Below are 18,255 nucleotides of genomic sequence, written 5' to 3'. Positions count from 1 at the left end.
ATTATTATTATTATTATTATTTGTATCCCGCCCTATCTCCCCTTGGGGACCAATTAGGATAAGTTATTTGCTCAGAATACATTGTTTTTGAATATTGCTCCTGTGGAAGGACAGCTAGGAAAGCAGAAATCTGAATCAAATATTTTGTGTGTAAATATTTTAAGAAGGGGCCTATTTTTTTAAAAAAAAAATCTAGAAAAGCGTAGTTTTGGAAGCAAACTGTGGCTTTCTACACGTAGCATCAGTAGTGTTGAAACAGTCCCCAAGTTACCAACAAGATAGGTTATGTAGGTTTCTCCTTAAGTTGAATTTGAATGTAAGTCAGAAGAGATACATTTTTAAGTGTATCTCCAGATATATATTCACTCCTTTCTGGTATTTGCCCACAAGTGTTTATTCGTTCAGTCGCTTCTGACTCTTTGTGACCTTCTGGACCTTGCCATGCCAGAGCTCCCTGTTGGCCGTGTCCACTCCAAGCTCTTTCAGGGTCAAGCCAGTCACTTCAAGGATACCATCTATCCAACTTGGCCTAGGTCTGCCCCTCTTCCTTTTTCCTTCCATTTCCCCCAGCATCATTCTCTTATTTCTCACTATGTGGCCAAAGTTCTCACTATGTGGCCAACCGAGGAGCCTTCACGACCCCAAGAAAATGGCTCAGTGACCCCACTAGGGGTCGCAACCCCCAGGTTGAGAACCGCTGGTCTAGGAGGACCCCCAGTGCAACCAATATGTGTATATTTCTCATCTCATTTTCAATGTCCTTCTACATTATGGTTTGTGTTTCTGTATCTTCCCTGAAACATGTGAAAGTCTACAGTTATGCTACTGTCTTTCTAATGGTTGTCTATGCTTTGCCGATGAAATATTTGCTGGTTCAATGCAAACCAACAACGCAGCCAAAACGCGCAGCATAGAGTGCTTTTCCTGTATGGCAGGGGGTCTCGTCCAAATCTATGACTTATTAAAAAACCCAAGTAATTGGTTTAATGGTACTGGAGTGGAAAGAACATGAAAGCAGTGTTATGTTTATTGTCCTCCTATATTTTGTGCAGGGGCTTATAAGAGGATCGGAATCCAGTGACTTCTGAAGGGAGGCTATCTATGCATTCATTTGCTTATCCAGGGAGGGGCACGGCCATTCACTGGCCTCTCAGGACAAAAGAACTGTTCTCTCATCTCTAAGCCTCTTAAATGTGCAACCGCCCTGCAGTTGGTTCCCTGTGTTAAAAAGAAGGTTTCTTTTTTGTTCCTGCCAGGGGCAAACCAAACAGTTGTATAGTAGCGGGCCACTTGGAGTGCCTCTGGTGTTGCTATAAGAAGGTCCTCCATTGTGCATGGGGCAGGGCTCAGGATGCATTGCAGTAGGTGGTCTGTGGTTTGCTCTTCTCCACACTCGCATGTTGTGAATTCTACTTTGTAGACCCATTTCTGAAGGTTGACTCTGCATCTCGTGGTGCTAGAGCGCAGTCTGTTCAGTATCTTCCAAATCGCCCAGTCTTATGTGTGCCCAGGGGGGAGTCTCTCATTTGGTATCAGCCATTGTTTGAGGTTCTGTGTTCTAGCCTGCCACTTTTGGACTCTTGCTTGCTGAGGTGTTGCAACTAGAGTCTCTGTAGATCTTAGAAAACTATTTCTTGATTTAAGTCATTGGCTTGCTGGCTGATATCCAAACGGGCGATGGGCCGGAGATGTCACTGCCTTGTTCCTTTCACTATTGGCTGCTACTTCCCAGTGGATGTCAGGTAGTGCCAATTGTTTTGCTTAGGCAGCATATTCAAAGCATTTTTCAAACTATTGTATATTGTCAGCTCTTTGTTGCTGCTGGGGATCTGACCTGATGCATGTTTTCTTGCAAGTTCCCCTCTGGGTCGAGTTGCATTTACTTCAAAGTCAGCATGCAGAGGATTGCAGACTTTGAAGGTATGGGTTAAAACCTCTTGGATTTGTGGGGCCAGAGAGGAACACCTTAAAAGATAATCGCACTGGGGGGAAAACAGTGTTTTCTTTAAAAGCGCCTGACCTTTTGCATCAAATAGCAGGGGGAAGTTGTATTTCTCATTGTTGGCAGGTTTATTTATCGTGTCAGAAGCAAATTGAGAATATGGTTATAAAGCATACAAAAACCACAAATGAAGTTAAAAGCTTGGCATTGTACTATATTTCTTTTGACCAGTAGCTGGCCACTTGGAGTGCCTCTAGTGTCGCTGTGAGAAGGTTCTCCATTGTGCATTTGGCAGGGCTCAGATTGCACTGTAAGTGGTCTGTGGTTTGCTTTTCTCCACACTTGCTTAGTGTGGACTCCACTTTGTAGCCTCGTTTCTTCAGATTGGCTCTGCATCCCGTGGTGCCAGAGCGCGGTCTGTTCAGCGCCTTCCAAGTCACCAAGTCTTCTGTGCACCTAGGAGGGAGCTTCTCATCTAGCATCAGCCACTGATTGATGTTCCAGGTTTTAACCTGCCACTTTTGGACTCTCGCTTGCTGAGTTGTTCCGGCAAGTATCTCTGCAGATTTTAGGAAGCCATTTCTTGATTTAAGGCATTGGTTTGCTGGCTGATATCCAAACAGAGGATGGGCCAGAGATGTCGCTGCCTTGATCCTTTCATTACAGGCTGATACTTCGAGAAAACTACGTTAATTGACAAATCTGATGAATTAATTTAAAATGAGGCTGGTTTAAAATAATAAAATTCCAAGACATGGAATTTTATTATATTAAGACATGGATTTAGGCAATCTCATGTTCTATAGATAAAGGTAAAATATTTATAGCCATGTGCGTCTTGCATACCCTTCAACTATCCCAGCTTGATTGTAGGTTAACTATAAATGACAGTAACTACAACTCCAACATCATAAAATCAATCCCCAACCCCACCAGTATTCAAATTTGGGCATATTGGGTATTTGTGCCAAATTTGGTCCAGTGAATGAAAATGCATCCTGCATATCAGATATATACTTTACGATTCATAACAATAGCAAAATTATAGTTATGAAGTAGCAACGAAAATAATTGTATGGTTGGGGGTCACCACAATATGAGGAACTGTATGAAGAGGTCGCAGCATTAGGAAGGTTGGGAACTACTGGTCTATGCCAGTAGAAAATTGGAAAACTTTCTACTGGCATATTGGCTAACTCCTGTTTGATTTTTGTTGTTGTTGTTTCTGTTTCAAAAAGAAATAACCAAAGAACGTCTCTCCCTAAATTGATGCAATATTTGGGTCAGGGAACCCTTTTAAGTTGTTAAGCTCAACAATATGGCGGCTCCAGTCAGTTCCACTAAGATATTTCTTCCTTCAAATTGACTTGATGCATCATTTTCTTCTGGCTCGGCTAGGTTGGGTGCCCAGCAACACGAATCCGCTAGAGGATGCAGGAGAAAATAGAGTCGGTCAACCTGACAAAGCTTTATGCCATGTCCCAGATTTCCAAACGCTGCCTCCAGTCTTTAATCTTTGTATCGCAGTTTGTACAGGCCTGTCAGGTGAGAAATATAATCAGAACAATCTTTAAAAGCTGTTGCCCTGCAGGAAGAGAGCTGTAGGACTGGTGCCACGTTCCAGATTGGCAAAGGAGATGCTGGGGCAAGAAATGGTGTGTCCTTAAAAGAGAGAAAGAGAACTAGAGAGAGCACCATAGACCAGCCTTCCCAAGACTGTAAATGTGCCTGGAGCACAAACAAGAAACAGTAATTTTAACAGAATCAGCCTGACTGCCTTTTAAAAGGGAGAGAGAGAGAGAGAAAAGGAAAGAGGCACATCAAGAGCAATATAATTAAATTAAGAGCAAGGTCATTCTGCTGCTGCTCATATTTTTCAGGGCAGGAATTTGCCTCCCAGGAGAACACAAAACTAGTTAAAGAGTGACACAGAAAGTAGTTTCTCCCAACTTATCGGCTGGCAAATTAAGACAGTTTTTTTTCCTCCCCCTGGTTTATGCTGGCTGGGAGTGACCATATAAATTTCAAGGAGAGCTGTCTCAGCTGTGGCTAAATGGTTTCCTAATAATACATGCCCTTGACCACATGTATTGTGTATCTTCCTAACTGACTGCGATAGATGAATGGGTGGATGTTGGGCTTGGAATCATGGCGTGGTTTATTTATAGTGATAGTCCACAAGTGAAAGTCTCCATGGTTTTCCAACACAAATATGGCACCAATGCCATCAAGGCACAATAGATCCCAATCCCCACATCGTATAGCTTGGACAACACTGCTTTCCACCATGGAGATGTAGCATAGAATCATAGAATAGAATCATAGAATCAAAGAGTTGGAAGAGACCTCATGGGCCATCGAGTCCAACCCCCTGCCAAGAAGCAGGAATATTGCATTCAAATCACCCTTGACAGATGGCCATCCAGCCTCTGTTTAAAAGCTTCCAAAGAAGGAGCCTCCACCATGCTCCGGGGCAGAGAGTTCCACTGCTGAACGGCTCTCACAGTCAGGAAGTTCTTCCTCATGTTCAGATGGAATCTCCTCTCTTGGAGTTTGAAGCCATTGTTCTGCGTCCTAGTCTCCAAGGAAGCAGAAAACAAGCTTGCTCCCTCCTCCCTGTGGCTTCCTCTCACGTATTTATACATCTGGTCTGCTACCATATCTCACTTCTCTAGGCTATTTCATTTTGTGTGTTTACCCAAGAAGATCTACAAGCCACTCTAAACACCTTTGTATAAGCATACAAAAAGCATGGCTTCTCATTGAACATTGAGAAAACCAAAGTGCTCTTTCGGCAAGCACCAGCCAATCCCTCTGCAATGCAAGAAATACAGCTTAATGGCACAACGTTAGAAAATGTTGACGATTTCTGCTACCTTGGCAGCCACCCCTCTACAAAAGTCAACATCGACACTGAAATACACTACTGTTTGAGTTCTGCGAGTGTGGCATATTTTTTAGTGAAGCAAAGAGTGTTTGAGGATCGGGACATTCATAGGGATACCAAGATGATTGTTTAATTGTCCTCCCAACTTCGTTATATGCCTGTGAAATGTGGATCTTCCACAGATGTCACACAAAACTACAGAAATGATTTCATCCACGTTACCTCCAAAAAATTCCTGCAAATCTCTTGGGAAAACAGGTGGATAAATGCCATCATTCTGCAAGAAGCAAAGACCACAAGCATTGAAGCGATGATTCTCCGCCATCAACTTTGCTGGGCTGGCCACAATTTTTTTTTAAAAACAAACATATAAAGTACATAGTTCAATTTGTCCATAACAGTGCTCATAATCCTTAATCCAGACTGTGTTGAAACCAATACAAACGTATTCTTCGAACGCTTATGCACAGAGCCAAGTCTTCAGCTTTTTCCTAAAACCCAAAAGGAATGAGGTCTGCCTGATGTGGCTGGGGAGGGAGTTCCACAGCTGAGGAGCCACCATGGAGAAGGCTCTGTCTCGTGCCTACCAGTTACACTTGCGAAGAAGGTGGGACCGAGAGCAGGGCCTCCCCAGAATATCTTGAAGTTCTAATAGACTCATAAGAGGTGATGCGTTCGGACAGATAAATTGGATCAGAACTGTTTAAGGCTTTATAGGTTAAGACCAGAACTTTAAATTGGGCTCGGTAGCATATCGATAGACAGTGGAGCTGATGCAACAGAGTTGTATGCTCCCTGTATGCCGCTCCAGAGAGAAGTTTGGCCACCACCCGTTGGACTAGCTAAAGCTTCTGGGCTGTCTCCAAAGGCAGCTCCATGTAGAACATGTTCCAGTAATGTAAGGGGGGTGTAACAAGAGCATGGACCACCGTGACCAAATCTGACTTCCCAAGGTATGCCCCTATATAAACATACTGTATATACTCGAGTATAAGCCTAGTTGTTCAGCCCTTTTTTAGTCTGAAAAAGCCCCCCTCAGTTTATACTCGAGTCAAAGTTATTTATTATTTTACTCTGTTATTATTTTTATTACATTTTCATTATTTTACTCTATTGTTAATATTTTTATTACATTTATTATTTTACTCTATTATTATTAGGATACGTAAGTACATTTACATTAGAGAAGGTTAGAATAATGGTTTGATCAGAGTTGGACAGTCTTATCTCAAATTACAGTTTTATGTAAATATTCAAAAACATTTAACATCATATTTAACAACATTTAACATAAAACATCAATTAATGTAATTTTAGGTTCCTGTGGGTTTTTTCGGGCTATAGAGCCATGTTCTAGAGGCATTTCTCCTGACATTTCGCCTGATGCAGGCGAAACGTCAGGAGAAATGCCTCTAGAACATGGCTCTATAGCCCGAAAAAACCCACAGGAACCTAGTGATTCCAGCCATGAAAGCCTTCGACAATATAATGTAATTTTATTGGTATCTATTTTTATTTTGAAATGTGCCAGTAGCTGCAGCATTTCACACCCTTCACTTAGGCTCAAGTCAATAAGTTTTCCCAGTTTTTAGTGGTAAAATTATGTGAATTGGCTTATATTCAGATCGGCTTATATTCGAGTATATACGGTATATAAAAATAGGGTGCGTCTTAGAATCGCTGGTGTGTCTTTTTTGGTGGTGGTGTTAGCAAAATTAGTGTGTGCCTTACAATTGATGGCATCTTAGTACCAAAGAAATACAGCATTTGTGAAACTTGCTTACAGCTGTAATTATTATTGTCCTTGCTGCTGTGCTTGGAAGCTATTTGTCAGCCTACATTAGGCGTGAGCAAACTTCAACCCTCCAGGTCTTTTGGACTTCAACTGTCCAAAACATCTGGAGGACCAAAGTTTGCCCATGCCCATCTTCAGAACTGTAAGAGTGACAACCTTTTGCCCTTCTTAAAAAGTATATGATTTAGCTTTTATGAAATGATGTGTCCCTTCAGATGTTATTAACTCACAGCACTAGTCAGTAGAGTCAGTGCTGAGGAATGTAGGGAGGTCCAGTTCAACAGCATCTGGATTTCCCACCCCAGCCTTAAATACCTCACTTGTGTGGTTTTGCATATGGAATGGGCAAACCTCCAGATGTTACCAGAATAATCAATGGTGGGGGATTCTGGGGATCTTGCCTCAAAGCATTTGAGTGGCTACCTTTTGCTGCTTTTAATGTAGAGCAGTGTTTCTCAACCTTCCTAATGCCGCGACCCCTTAGTACAGGTCCTCATGTTGTGGTGACCCCCAACCATAACGTTATTTTCGTTGCTACTTCATAACTGTAATTTTGCTACTGTTAAGAGTCATAATGTAAATATGCAGGATGTATTTTCATTCACTGGACCAAATTTAACACAAATACCAAAATTTGAATACTGGTGGAATTGGGGGTGATCGATTTTGTCGTTTGGTAATGCTGGAGTTGCTGGGATTTATAGTTCACCTTAAATCAAAGAACCTTCTGAACTCCATCAATGATAGAATTGAATCAAACATGGCACACAGAATTCCCATGACCAAGAGAAAATACTGGGAAGGTCTGGTGGACATTGACCTTGAGTTTTTGGAGTTGTAGTTCACCTACATCCAGAGAACACTGTGGACTTAAGCAATGATGGATCTGGATCAAACTTGGCACAAATACTCAATATTCCCAAATGTGAACACTGGTAGAGTTTGGAGAAAATATACCTTGCCATTTGGGAGTTGTAGTTAATGGGATTTATAGTTCACCCACAATGAAATAGCATTCTGAACCCCACCAACGATAGAATTGGACCAAACTTTCCACACAGAACCCCCATGACCAACAGAAAATACTATGTTTTGTGATGGTCTTTGGAGACCCCTCTGACACCCCCTCGCGACCCCCACAGGGGCCCCGACCCCCAGGTTGAGAAACACTGACGTAGAGGGACTTGACTGTATGACTGCAAAGCTGGAGTATTGGAGGGAGGCTGAGTGTTGCCTACAACGCTTTCCCTTAATTTAACAGAGCCCAACTTCTGCTCCTTTGCTTGTACAAATCTGTTCCTTACCAGCCAATGACCTATAATTTCCATCGCTTTTCTTTTCCGCTATTATTTTAGGCCCCCGAGGGCTCAGTTCCAAATTCTGCAAGCATTTGCAATTGGAGCGGAGCGTACAAGGTTATGCACTCTTGCTTGCACTTTTTTTGTGTAAAGTCAAACAATTTTCTGGTCAGAGAAATAGATTCTATTGCAGCCGTTCTTCCTTGCTGCTCCGGAGATCGGATGCCAGTAGAAAAGAAATACATACCGGCTTTTGCAGCATGTTTAATGTTACACCACTTTCCCCTTCTTTCTTTTGCATATGTCCATCTTTGGTTGCTATGTTCTTCCATAGGACAGAACCTTTTTTAGTGGTCATGGTCTACTTTAGATGGGACCTTCTTAGGAAATTGTCCCAGAAGACTTTTATGTTGAAGTAACGAAGACCTATTTATTTTTCCAAGCTTTGAATGGGTGCCATTCTCCTTGAGCTCTCTGGTTGCTACTTCCCACTATTCTGTAGCCGTAATTTTAGTCTTATGGTGCCTTTAATGTTTGTTCTCGCATCGTAATGAAGTTTTCTTTATTTATTTCCCTTATATCTCACCTTTCACCCAGGGTCAGGATGCCTGGCAGCTTAATTAAACATAATTAATTTTGTATTTAAACATAATTTAATTTCAAAACAAAAAGGCTCCAATCACAACACAGTAAAATTATGCATTGGAATGCAATTATACTATTAAAACACCAATTAAACTGGTTTAAAATTGCTACACTAACAATAAATAGTAGAGCTTGTCTAATAATTTCCCCTTTTTGAAAGCCTTAGCTTTGGAACAAGGTGGCTATGGTAGCTGAATGACTATTTCCAGCTTTGGGGGTTGTTTGGTGTTTTAGATGATTTTATTCCGTTTCCTTTATGCATATGCTTTCCTGAGTATTTGATTTTATTTGTCCTAAACACTATAAAGCAGAGCTTTCCAAACTAGATGTTGTGACATGTTAGTGTGTTGACTGCAGTGTGCAAGTGTGTAAGGTGAACTTGATAAGAAACCTTGATGTGAAATAAACAAGAAATCATATTGTTTGCACCGGGATTGTGGCGTTGCAGGCTGAGTGTCAGCTGCATTAAGATCACTCTGACCAAAAGGTAATGAGTTCGAAGCCAGCCTGGGTTGGAGTGGGTTTCCAACCAATTATGTGTAGCCTGTTGTTGACCTTTACAACCCGAAAGACAGCTGCATCTGTCAAGTAGGAAAATAAGGTACCACCTTAAAGTGTGGGGAGGCTAAATTAACTGATTTATGAGGCCATAAAGAATCCAGCAAAGCATTCCAGGGGGAAGCATGCAGGAATGCGGAAGTGCTTCATCAGCATCGCAGATGGACAATGAAAGCTCCCCGGCAGCTAGAAAAAGTTAAATAGCCTCTGTGTAAGTCTGTATATGTTTGTATGTCAAAAATTGGCATTGAATGTTTGCCATATATGTGTACACTGTAATCTGCCCTGAGTCCCCTGCGCGGTGAGAAGGGCGGAATATAAAAGCTGTGTGTGTGTGTGTGTGTATGTATGTGTATATATATATATATATATATATATATATATATATATATATAAATGGGTTAAACCACTGACTTGTTGAATCTCAGAGGCTAAGATCATCGGGAGAGGCCCTGCTCTCAGTCCCACTTCCCTCGCAGGTGCAGCTGGTGAGGATGAGACAGGGCCTTCTCAGTGGTAGCTCCTTGACTATGGAACTCCCTCCCCAATGGAATTGACAATTGGACTGGCCTTGAACTACATGGATTACATGATTCTAATTGATGTTTTAATAATGAATGTTTAATTGTATGGTTTTAATTCTATTTGTTTATATATATATATAGTGTGTGTGTGTGTGTGTGTGTGTGTGTAGGCATCAAATCTCTGCCTGCTGTAAGGCCGCCCTGAGTCCCCTTTTAGAGTGGGAAGGACAGGATACAAATATGTGAAATTAATTAATTCATTAATCAATGATTGTGCAGTAAGAAAACTCGTTGTCAAAGGCTTTCATGACTGGAATTACTGGATTGTTGTAGGTTTTTCGGGCTATATGGCTATGTTCTAGAAGCATTCTCTTCTGACGTTTCGCCTGCATCAATGGCAAGCATTCTCAGAGACCTGGGAGTCAGGACCCCTGGAGGGGTCGTGAAGGGATGTCAGAGGGGTCACCAAAGACCACCAGAAAACATAGTATTTTCTGTATTGTCGAAGGCTTTCATGGCTGGAATCACTAGGTTCTTGTGGGTTTTTTCGGGCTATAGAGCCATGTAGACCTCACTACCTCTGAGGATGCTTGCCATAGATGCAGGCGAAACGTCAGGAGAAATGCCTCTAGAACATGGCTCTATAGCCCGAAAAAACCCACAAGAACATAGTATTTTCTGTTGGTCATGGAGGTTCTATGTGGGAAGTCTGGCCCAATACAATCGTTGGTAGGGTTTAGAATGCTCTTTGATTGTAGGTGAACTATAAATCCCACAACTACAACTCCCAAATGTCAAGGTCTATTTTCCCCCAAACTCCACCAGTGTTTATATTTGGGCATATTGAGAATTCGTGCCAATTTTGGTCCAGATCCATCATTGTTTGAGTCCACAGCGCTCTCTGGATGTAGGTGAACTACAATTCAAGGTCAATGCCTACCAAACCCTTCCAGTTTTTTTCTGTTGGTTATGGGAGTTCTGTGTGCCAAGTTTGATTCAATTCCATCATTGGTGGAGTTCAAAATGCTCTTTGATAATAGGTAAACTATAAATCCCAGCAACTACAACTCCCAAATGACAAAATCAACTCTTTCCAACTCCACCAGTATTCATACTTGGGCATATTGGGTATTTGTGCTAAATTTGGTGCAGGGGATGAAAATACATCCTGCATATCAGATATTTACATTACTATTCATAACAGCTGCAAAATGACAGTTATGAACTGGCAATGAAACTAATTTTATGGTTGGGGATCACCATAACATGAGGAAGTGTATTAAGGGGTCGTGACATTGGTTGAGAACCACTGTTCTAGAACACGGCCATATAGCCCGAAAAACCTACAACAACCCAGAAAACTTGTTGTTGAGAGTAGACCTTGGGGGGAAAAAACTTTTTTGGGGGGAGGCAGCTCCTATAATCTCCCCCCCCCCCCCTTCAAAGCAGTACTTTTGTGAAAAATTGAAAAAAAAAACTTTCTATTTGTAATTTAAAGAGAATTCTTTTTATATTAAAATCTTTTGAGTATAGTAGGGAAAAATGGTCAGAAGAAGTAATATTTCCAAACTCGGGTTGAGAGGAGAGCTGTGCTTGCTTCGTAAATCAGTACCGCTATCTCAGAGACTGCTGAAATGACCATAGGAAATTTCCTTTCATGTTGATAAAAGGTTCCCTTTTTTCCCTGAGGGTGGGGAGGTTCTTTCAGAAAACTTTCAAAAGCTCCTCCACTCAACCACAAAGAGATGCGCCCCCCCTGAAGCCCTTCCTTCTGCCCCCCGACACACACACCGTAGTCTGAAATTAGTATGTTAGATACCCTCTGTTTGTGAAAGTTTTGCTTCCCTTCTTTCCCATCGTTGTAGCTTTTATGAACTTGTTGAAGGTCTGGCTGTTGAAAGATGGGTTCTGTCATGTCTCTGTGTGTGAGTGTGTTTCGTAAGGAGGAGAAGGGGTCCCATAAGCAGCATGAAGACAGATAAAAGACATATTGCACTTTATGATGTCTGGATGCCCACCTGGAGAGAAGAGAGCGGAGGAACAAAATAGACTAAAATCCTGTACTTCTCTGAAATAAGAGTGGGGGGGCATTTCAGAGGGATGCAACTTGGAAAAGGGGGAGGGTAGCTCTTAACAGCCCCCCAATGTACATATTTTATCTGCAGGTGCCATTTGGCTTAATAAAATTCAGATCTCCGAGTGTCCTTAAGCCACCATTTTCTTCCGGCTTAATTAGAAAGGTTATCCTTTTCAGAGGACGAAAGCATCATTCACTTCTCTCTTCGTGTCTTCCAGGTTTATCTTGCTGATTATGGACTCGCCTACAGATATTGTCCCAATGGGAACCACAAAGAGTATCGGGAAAATCCTAAAAAGGGCCATAATGGGACAATGGAGTTTACCAGCTTAGATGCCCACAAGGGAGTAGGTAAGGATCCCTCCTCCCTTCGTCTTCGTTTCTCTTCCTCCCCTGCTGCCCCAAAACACTTCAGAGGAAATCACTTAGCGGGATGCGTAACGCATGCTGAAGCAGCCGTAGATTGCAGCTCTGTGTGCTAGAATGGCTGTGCTGGGTGGAGGATCTCCATAGAATCATAGAATCAAAGAGTTGGAAGAGACTTCATGGGCCATCTAGTCCAACCCCCTGCCAAGAAGCAGGAATATTGCATTCAAATCACCCCTGACAGATGGCCATCCAGCCTCTGTTTAAAAGCTTCCAAAGAAGGAGCCTCCACCACACTCCGGGGCAGAGAGTTCCACTGCTGAACGGCTCTCACAGTCAGGAAGTTCTTCCTCATGTTCAGATGGAATCTTCTTTCTTATAGTTTGAAGCCATTGTTCCATTGCATCCTAGTCTCCAGGGAAGCAGTAAACAAGCTTGCTCCCTCCTCCCTGTGGCTTCCTCTCACATATTTATACATGGCTATCATGTCTCCTCTCAGCCTTCTCTTCTTCAGGCTAAACATGCCCAGCTCCTTAAGCCACTCCTCATAGGGCTTGTTCTCCAGACCCTTGATCCAAGATCTCATAACTTCATGCTGGGATAAATAAGAGCTTGGCCCAAACTAGAGTATGGTTGTATGATTGAGCAGTGGTGTAGCTATGAGGAAAAGAATCCAAATGCAGGCATGCCCATCATTAAACTTCAGATTTCTAGCATTGCAGAGAGATGCTGAAAACTGGTGACACCTAGGTCCCTTATAATGAACGTTTTCATGATCCATATCCCCCCCCCCCCATTTTTGTGTGCTTTTTTAGGTCCTCCAGTGTGATCTATGGTATGTTTCTAGCCCAGTGTTTCTCAACCTGGGGGTTGGGACCCCTGGAGGGGTTGTGAGGGGGTGTCAGAGAGGTCACCAAAGACCATCAGAAAACACAATATTTTCTGTTAGTCATGGGGGTTCAGTGTGGAAAGTTTGACCCAATGCCATGACCCTTCTCGTGTTGTGGTGACCCCCAATCATAAAATTATTTTTGTTGCTACTTCATAAGTGTAATTTTGCTACTGTTATGAATAGTAATGTAAATATCTGATATACAGGATGCATTTTCATTCACTGGACCAAATTTGGCACAAATACCCGATATGCCCAAATTTGAATACTGGTGGAGTTTGGGGAAAATAGATCTTGAGAGTTGTAGTTGCTAGGATTTATGTGGGAATTGTAGTTGCTAGGATTTATAGTTCACCTACTGGACTGACCTTGAAGGAGCTGGGGGTGGTGACGGCCGACGGAGCTCTGGCGTGGGCTGGTCCATGAGGTCATGAAGAGTCAGAGACGACTGAACGAATGAACAACAACAACAAAACAAAGAGCATTCTGAACTCCATCAATGATGGGTTTTACCAAATTTGGCGCAAAGAACTCCCATGTCCAACAGAAAATACTAAAAGGGTTTGGTGGGCATTGACCTTGAGTTTTGGAGTTGTAGTTCACCTACATCCAGAGAGCACTGTGGACTCAAACAATGATGGATCTGGTCCAAACTTGACACGAATACTCAACATGCCCAAATTTAAACACTGGTGGAGTTTGGGGAAAATAGACCTTGACATTTGGGAGTTGTAGTTGCTGGGATTTATAGTTCACCTTCAATCAAAGAGCCCCTTGAACCCCACCAACAATAGAAATGGGCCAAACTTCCCACACAGAACCCCCATGACCAACATAAAATACTGTGCTTTCTATGGCCTTTGGTGACCCCTCTGGCACCCCCCTCGTGACCCCTCCCAGGGGTCTCGATCCCCAGGTTGAGAAACGTTGAGATAGACAATAAGGAAGCAGGGTTTTCACTTCGAGAACACACATGCTGCAAATGCCTTGGCTGCAGGCCCTTCATTGAATAGGGGATTGAACTCAATGGTCCTTGGGGTCCCTTCCAAGTCTATTCTCATAGGAGATGAAACATGGTTTTTTTTGTCAGTGTGGCTTTTTGTATTGTAACATGCAGCGCAAAGCAAAGTCATGAGTGAGGATATGGTTCTGAAAGTCAATGAGGTGAATTCTAAAGCTTCATGCAAATAGTATCCTCACAAATAATATCCGTACATTAATACTGAACACTTTAATAGGTAAATATACACTTCTGACCTTTTGCAGCAGCATGGAGGAAATTGCCCTGTCTGTCTGGTGAACTGTATTGAATGTCATCCCCAACCCTCAAGCATTATTGTGCAACGCAAGGTTTTTTTTCAAACTGTTGGAGAAACTTTATGAGACTGTCTGGTCAGAGCAAGAAACTGAACCAGGTCAAGGATGGGGATCTTTTGAAATTTAGCTGGTCAAACTATTTAATATCGCTAACATGAAAAAACAATGACATAAAGAATAGGAGCCACTGTGATGCAATGGGTTAAACCCTTGTGCTGGCTGAACTGCTGACCTGAAGGTTGGTGGTTTGAATCCATGAGACTGGGTGAGCTCCTGTCTGTCAGCTACAGCTTCCCATACAGGGACATGAGAGAAGACCGAACAGGGCATAGGGTTACAGCCTGTGCTCGACGGGGTTACACTCCCCGTAAAGGCTCAGGTTCGCAATTTGGGAGTGATCCTGGACTCATCGCTGAGCCTGGAACCCCAGGTCTCGGCGGTGGTCAGGGGAGCTTTTGCACAATTAAAACTTGTGTGCCAGCTGCACCCGTACCTTGGGAAGTCTGACTTGGCCACAGTGGTCCACACTCTGGTTACATCCCGTATAGACTACTGCAACGCTCTCTACGTGGGGTTGCCTCTGAAGACTGCCCGGAAGCTGCAATTAGTCCAACGAGTGGCAGCCAGATTACTAACAGGAGTGGGGTACAGGGAGCACACCACTCCGCTGTTACACCAGCTCCACTGGCTGCCAATTAGCTTCCAAGCACAATTCAAAGTGCAGGTGCTGACCTATAAATCCCTAAACAACTTCGGCCCAGTTTACCTGTCCAAACGGATTCTTCCCTATGAACCATAAAGGTTGTTAAGATCTTCTGGAGGGGCTCTGCTCTCGGTCCCACCACCCTCACAATCGCGTCTGGTGGGGACGAGGGACAGGGCCTTCTCGGTGGTGGCCCCTTGGCTCTGGAACTCTCTCCCACTGGATATTAGAACTGCCCCTTCTCTCCTGACTTTTAGAAAGCTGGTGAAAACTTGACTCTGGAATTTAGCATTTGATGAGTGAGTCAGTAACCCTTGAACACACGGACGGATGGTGATGAATTGTGACTTCAATCTGACGACTTGGCCTTATGTAATTATATGATTGTATCTTATGTATTATATATTAGTGTATTATGGGGTGTGATGTTTTAAACTATTGTTTATGAATCTTTTGTTGTGAACTGGCCTGAGTCCCTCTTCGGAGGTTGAGAAGACCAGTATATAAAAGTTCTAAATAAATAAATAAGCCTCCCACAGGCGTCCCCTGGCAATGTCTATGCAATCAGCCAATTCTCTCACACCAGAAACAACTTGCAGTTTCTCAAGCTGCTTCTGACACAACAACAATAATAATTTTTAAAAAGAATCAGCTAGAAAAACAAGTGACCAACTCCAAGCATAAGTAAAAATGCTTGTTTGTTTGTAAGTCACACTGTTTGTAAACAAAACAGTGCATGTGCAAACGACAGAGTTTTGTTTTGTGTTGGAAAATATGCCACACTGTGCTAAATGGACTTGCCTGATGCAAATATTCAGCAATGAGGGTGCAATAACTGAAAAGGCCCCGTTATGTTTGTTTTGCTACCCAACATTGGGTTGAGATGCGAGACAGAGCAGAATCTCTAAGTGCTGAGTAGAGTCTATGGTTAAGCGCGTACAAGAGAATGTGAATGCCAATTGTTTTCCATACTTTGAAGGAGCCACATGACCATGGAAACAGAGCAATATTTTTCCTAACAGAGTGAAGGTGGCATCCAAATATGCTTTTGTGTTATGCACAAATCTGTGTATCTCAGATCTCGGGATTTGCAGTTTAGAGGGGAAGTATATTTTGAGTTTTAGGTTAGAGTGCTTTTGTGCTTTTCCAAATGACAACATACCCAGAATTCCATAGGATGTTTCCATAGGCAGTAAAAGTGGAATCATCGCACTATAATTGTATTGTGAAAATGGACCATCTGTGGTTACTTGAGCCTCTTCTTAGTCCTTTTCTTCTTTGCGCATGGATGAGTTTACTCTGGTTTCATATGATATCATTTCAGCTCCTTGTCCTTTCTTATTCATTCGTAAAGTATAGAAAGTGTTAACCTCAAAAAAAGAAAAGAAACCTTGATTTTCTCCCCCCCCCCCCCCCCCCGCCCCCCCCATAGCCTTTCATATATCTTACTTATTTAAACTCACTTTGACGGTATTGGAAACACATTTGCAGGTAAATTACATACATAGTCCTTTTATTGGATATTGATTGTACTGCCTTGCATTCCAAGGCAGACTTAATTCAACAATTCCCTAATTAGTTAAAGTCATAACCTGTGTCTTGTATTCATTTACCATTAATTAAACCTCAGCTGTTTATTACACTGCAGTCCAAATTCAATAGCCAACCCAAGGAGCCATGGAAAAGGAGGGAAGGTCAATATTGGAAATATATGGCATGGTGTGTATGCCCCTCCCTTCAGTGGCTGAACCGCTAGCCGTCAATAGTGGTCAATGTGACACAACTTTCTTAGTTGCTATGTCAGCAAGACACAAAGTCAATTCCCATGTTATGCCTGTGTGTGTGTGTCATTGCCAAACTTTGTATAACTTGATTCATTTATGGACCTTTGGAAAGCTTGCTGAAATTCTTCCTTACCCTGTCTCCTTCCTCCATGATGTTCTTTCTCTTCCTTTTAGTTCCCTCTCAAAACCTACTTTTTCTGTAAAGCCCTTAACGGAGTCCTTAAGACCAATGGCAGTCAAAGTGGTAGTCCATGAGTAGTGCCAAACCCAGACATGTTTCTGGGAAGGAAAGAACCAGTGGTTTCCAGTAAGCTTGTGCATTTCGACTGAACCTCGATCTGTTTCTACTGGCCAGATTCCTGTAGACCCCAGTATCCATTTTCATGTGCCTCCCAAAAATGGTCGGGTTGCTGGATACCCTTTTTCGGTCCACACTCGAAAACTATCGCTAGATTTATTTATTTATTTATTTAGTTAGTTAGTTATTATATTTGTATACCGCCCTTCTCAGCCCACACGCGACTCAAGGCGGTTTACAGAGGCAACCATTCAATGCCCAACAACAGCATAAAAACATTTAAAACATGTAAAAACATATAATGCCCATTGGCAGCAATGGGAAATTTACGAGACTTCCCTTTCTGTTCTTGGGACCCTTTCTTTTCTTCCCTTGAAAGGAGCCTGGGTTTCAGCAACCAGGTTAAGGAAGCATGCTTCCTGGAACCCTTTATTTTCTTCCCTTGAAGGGAGTCAGAGTTTCAGCAACGAAGTTAAGGAAGCACACTTCCTGGGACCCTTTCTTTTTCTTTCCTTCAAAGGAGTCTGGGCTTCAGCAGCGGGGTTAAGGAAGCAGACACACTTGCATAAGATGTCACGTTGCCAGAGCTCTGCCTTATTTAGGTAGAGATTAATCAAACTCCCAGTTTTATCAAACAGTTTAATTAAAACAGCACTTACTTACTTGCTGGCTGTTTTAATAGACCAAAATATAAAACACAAAGATAGCACTCAGCTACAGAATAAACAAAAACTGATAGCAAAAACAACTCCGTAGTCAAACGCCGAGAGTTCAATAACAGAGTCCAGGGATCAAGAGTCTATACCATAGTCAAAAGCCAATGCAAAGGTTCAAAGTTCCAGGGTTCCAAGATTACAGGAGACAGGTCAGGACACTGAAAATCCAACAGACCTGGGGGGGAAACCAGCAACATTCCACCGCCAAAATGCAACAGATACTTTTCTCCCGAAGATCAGTCGCAAAGTTAGCTCCTTAAATCCAGTAGCAACGCATCTCCTGCACATCTCCACCCCTCATTGCTTTCACCCATGAACTCCCACTTACAGATCACCAAACCCTCTAGAACTAATACTCACATTAACCCTTCCATCACCAACCACCATCAACTGCAGACCATATGACCTAAGACATGTCTCTCTTCTATTCCGATCGGCCCAATAGACAGGGCT

General features: G+C 42.6%; 1 protein-coding gene across 1 annotated transcript in view; it reads left to right on the top strand.

Annotated features, from left to right (window-relative positions):
• Positions 1 to 18,255, top strand: part of VRK2 (VRK serine/threonine kinase 2) — a 90,748-nt gene that overhangs the window by 22,893 nt on the left and 49,600 nt on the right. The window contains 1 exon segment of the mRNA XM_067462815.1: positions 11,945 to 12,077. Within this exon segment, the coding sequence (XP_067318916.1) occupies positions 11,945 to 12,077 (133 nt within the window).

This window comes from Anolis sagrei, chromosome 1, assembly GCF_037176765.1.
Source record: "Anolis sagrei isolate rAnoSag1 chromosome 1, rAnoSag1.mat, whole genome shotgun sequence".
Lineage (NCBI taxonomy): Eukaryota > Metazoa > Chordata > Lepidosauria > Squamata > Dactyloidae > Anolis > Anolis sagrei.
This window is presented reverse-complemented; position numbering and strand designations above follow the sequence as displayed.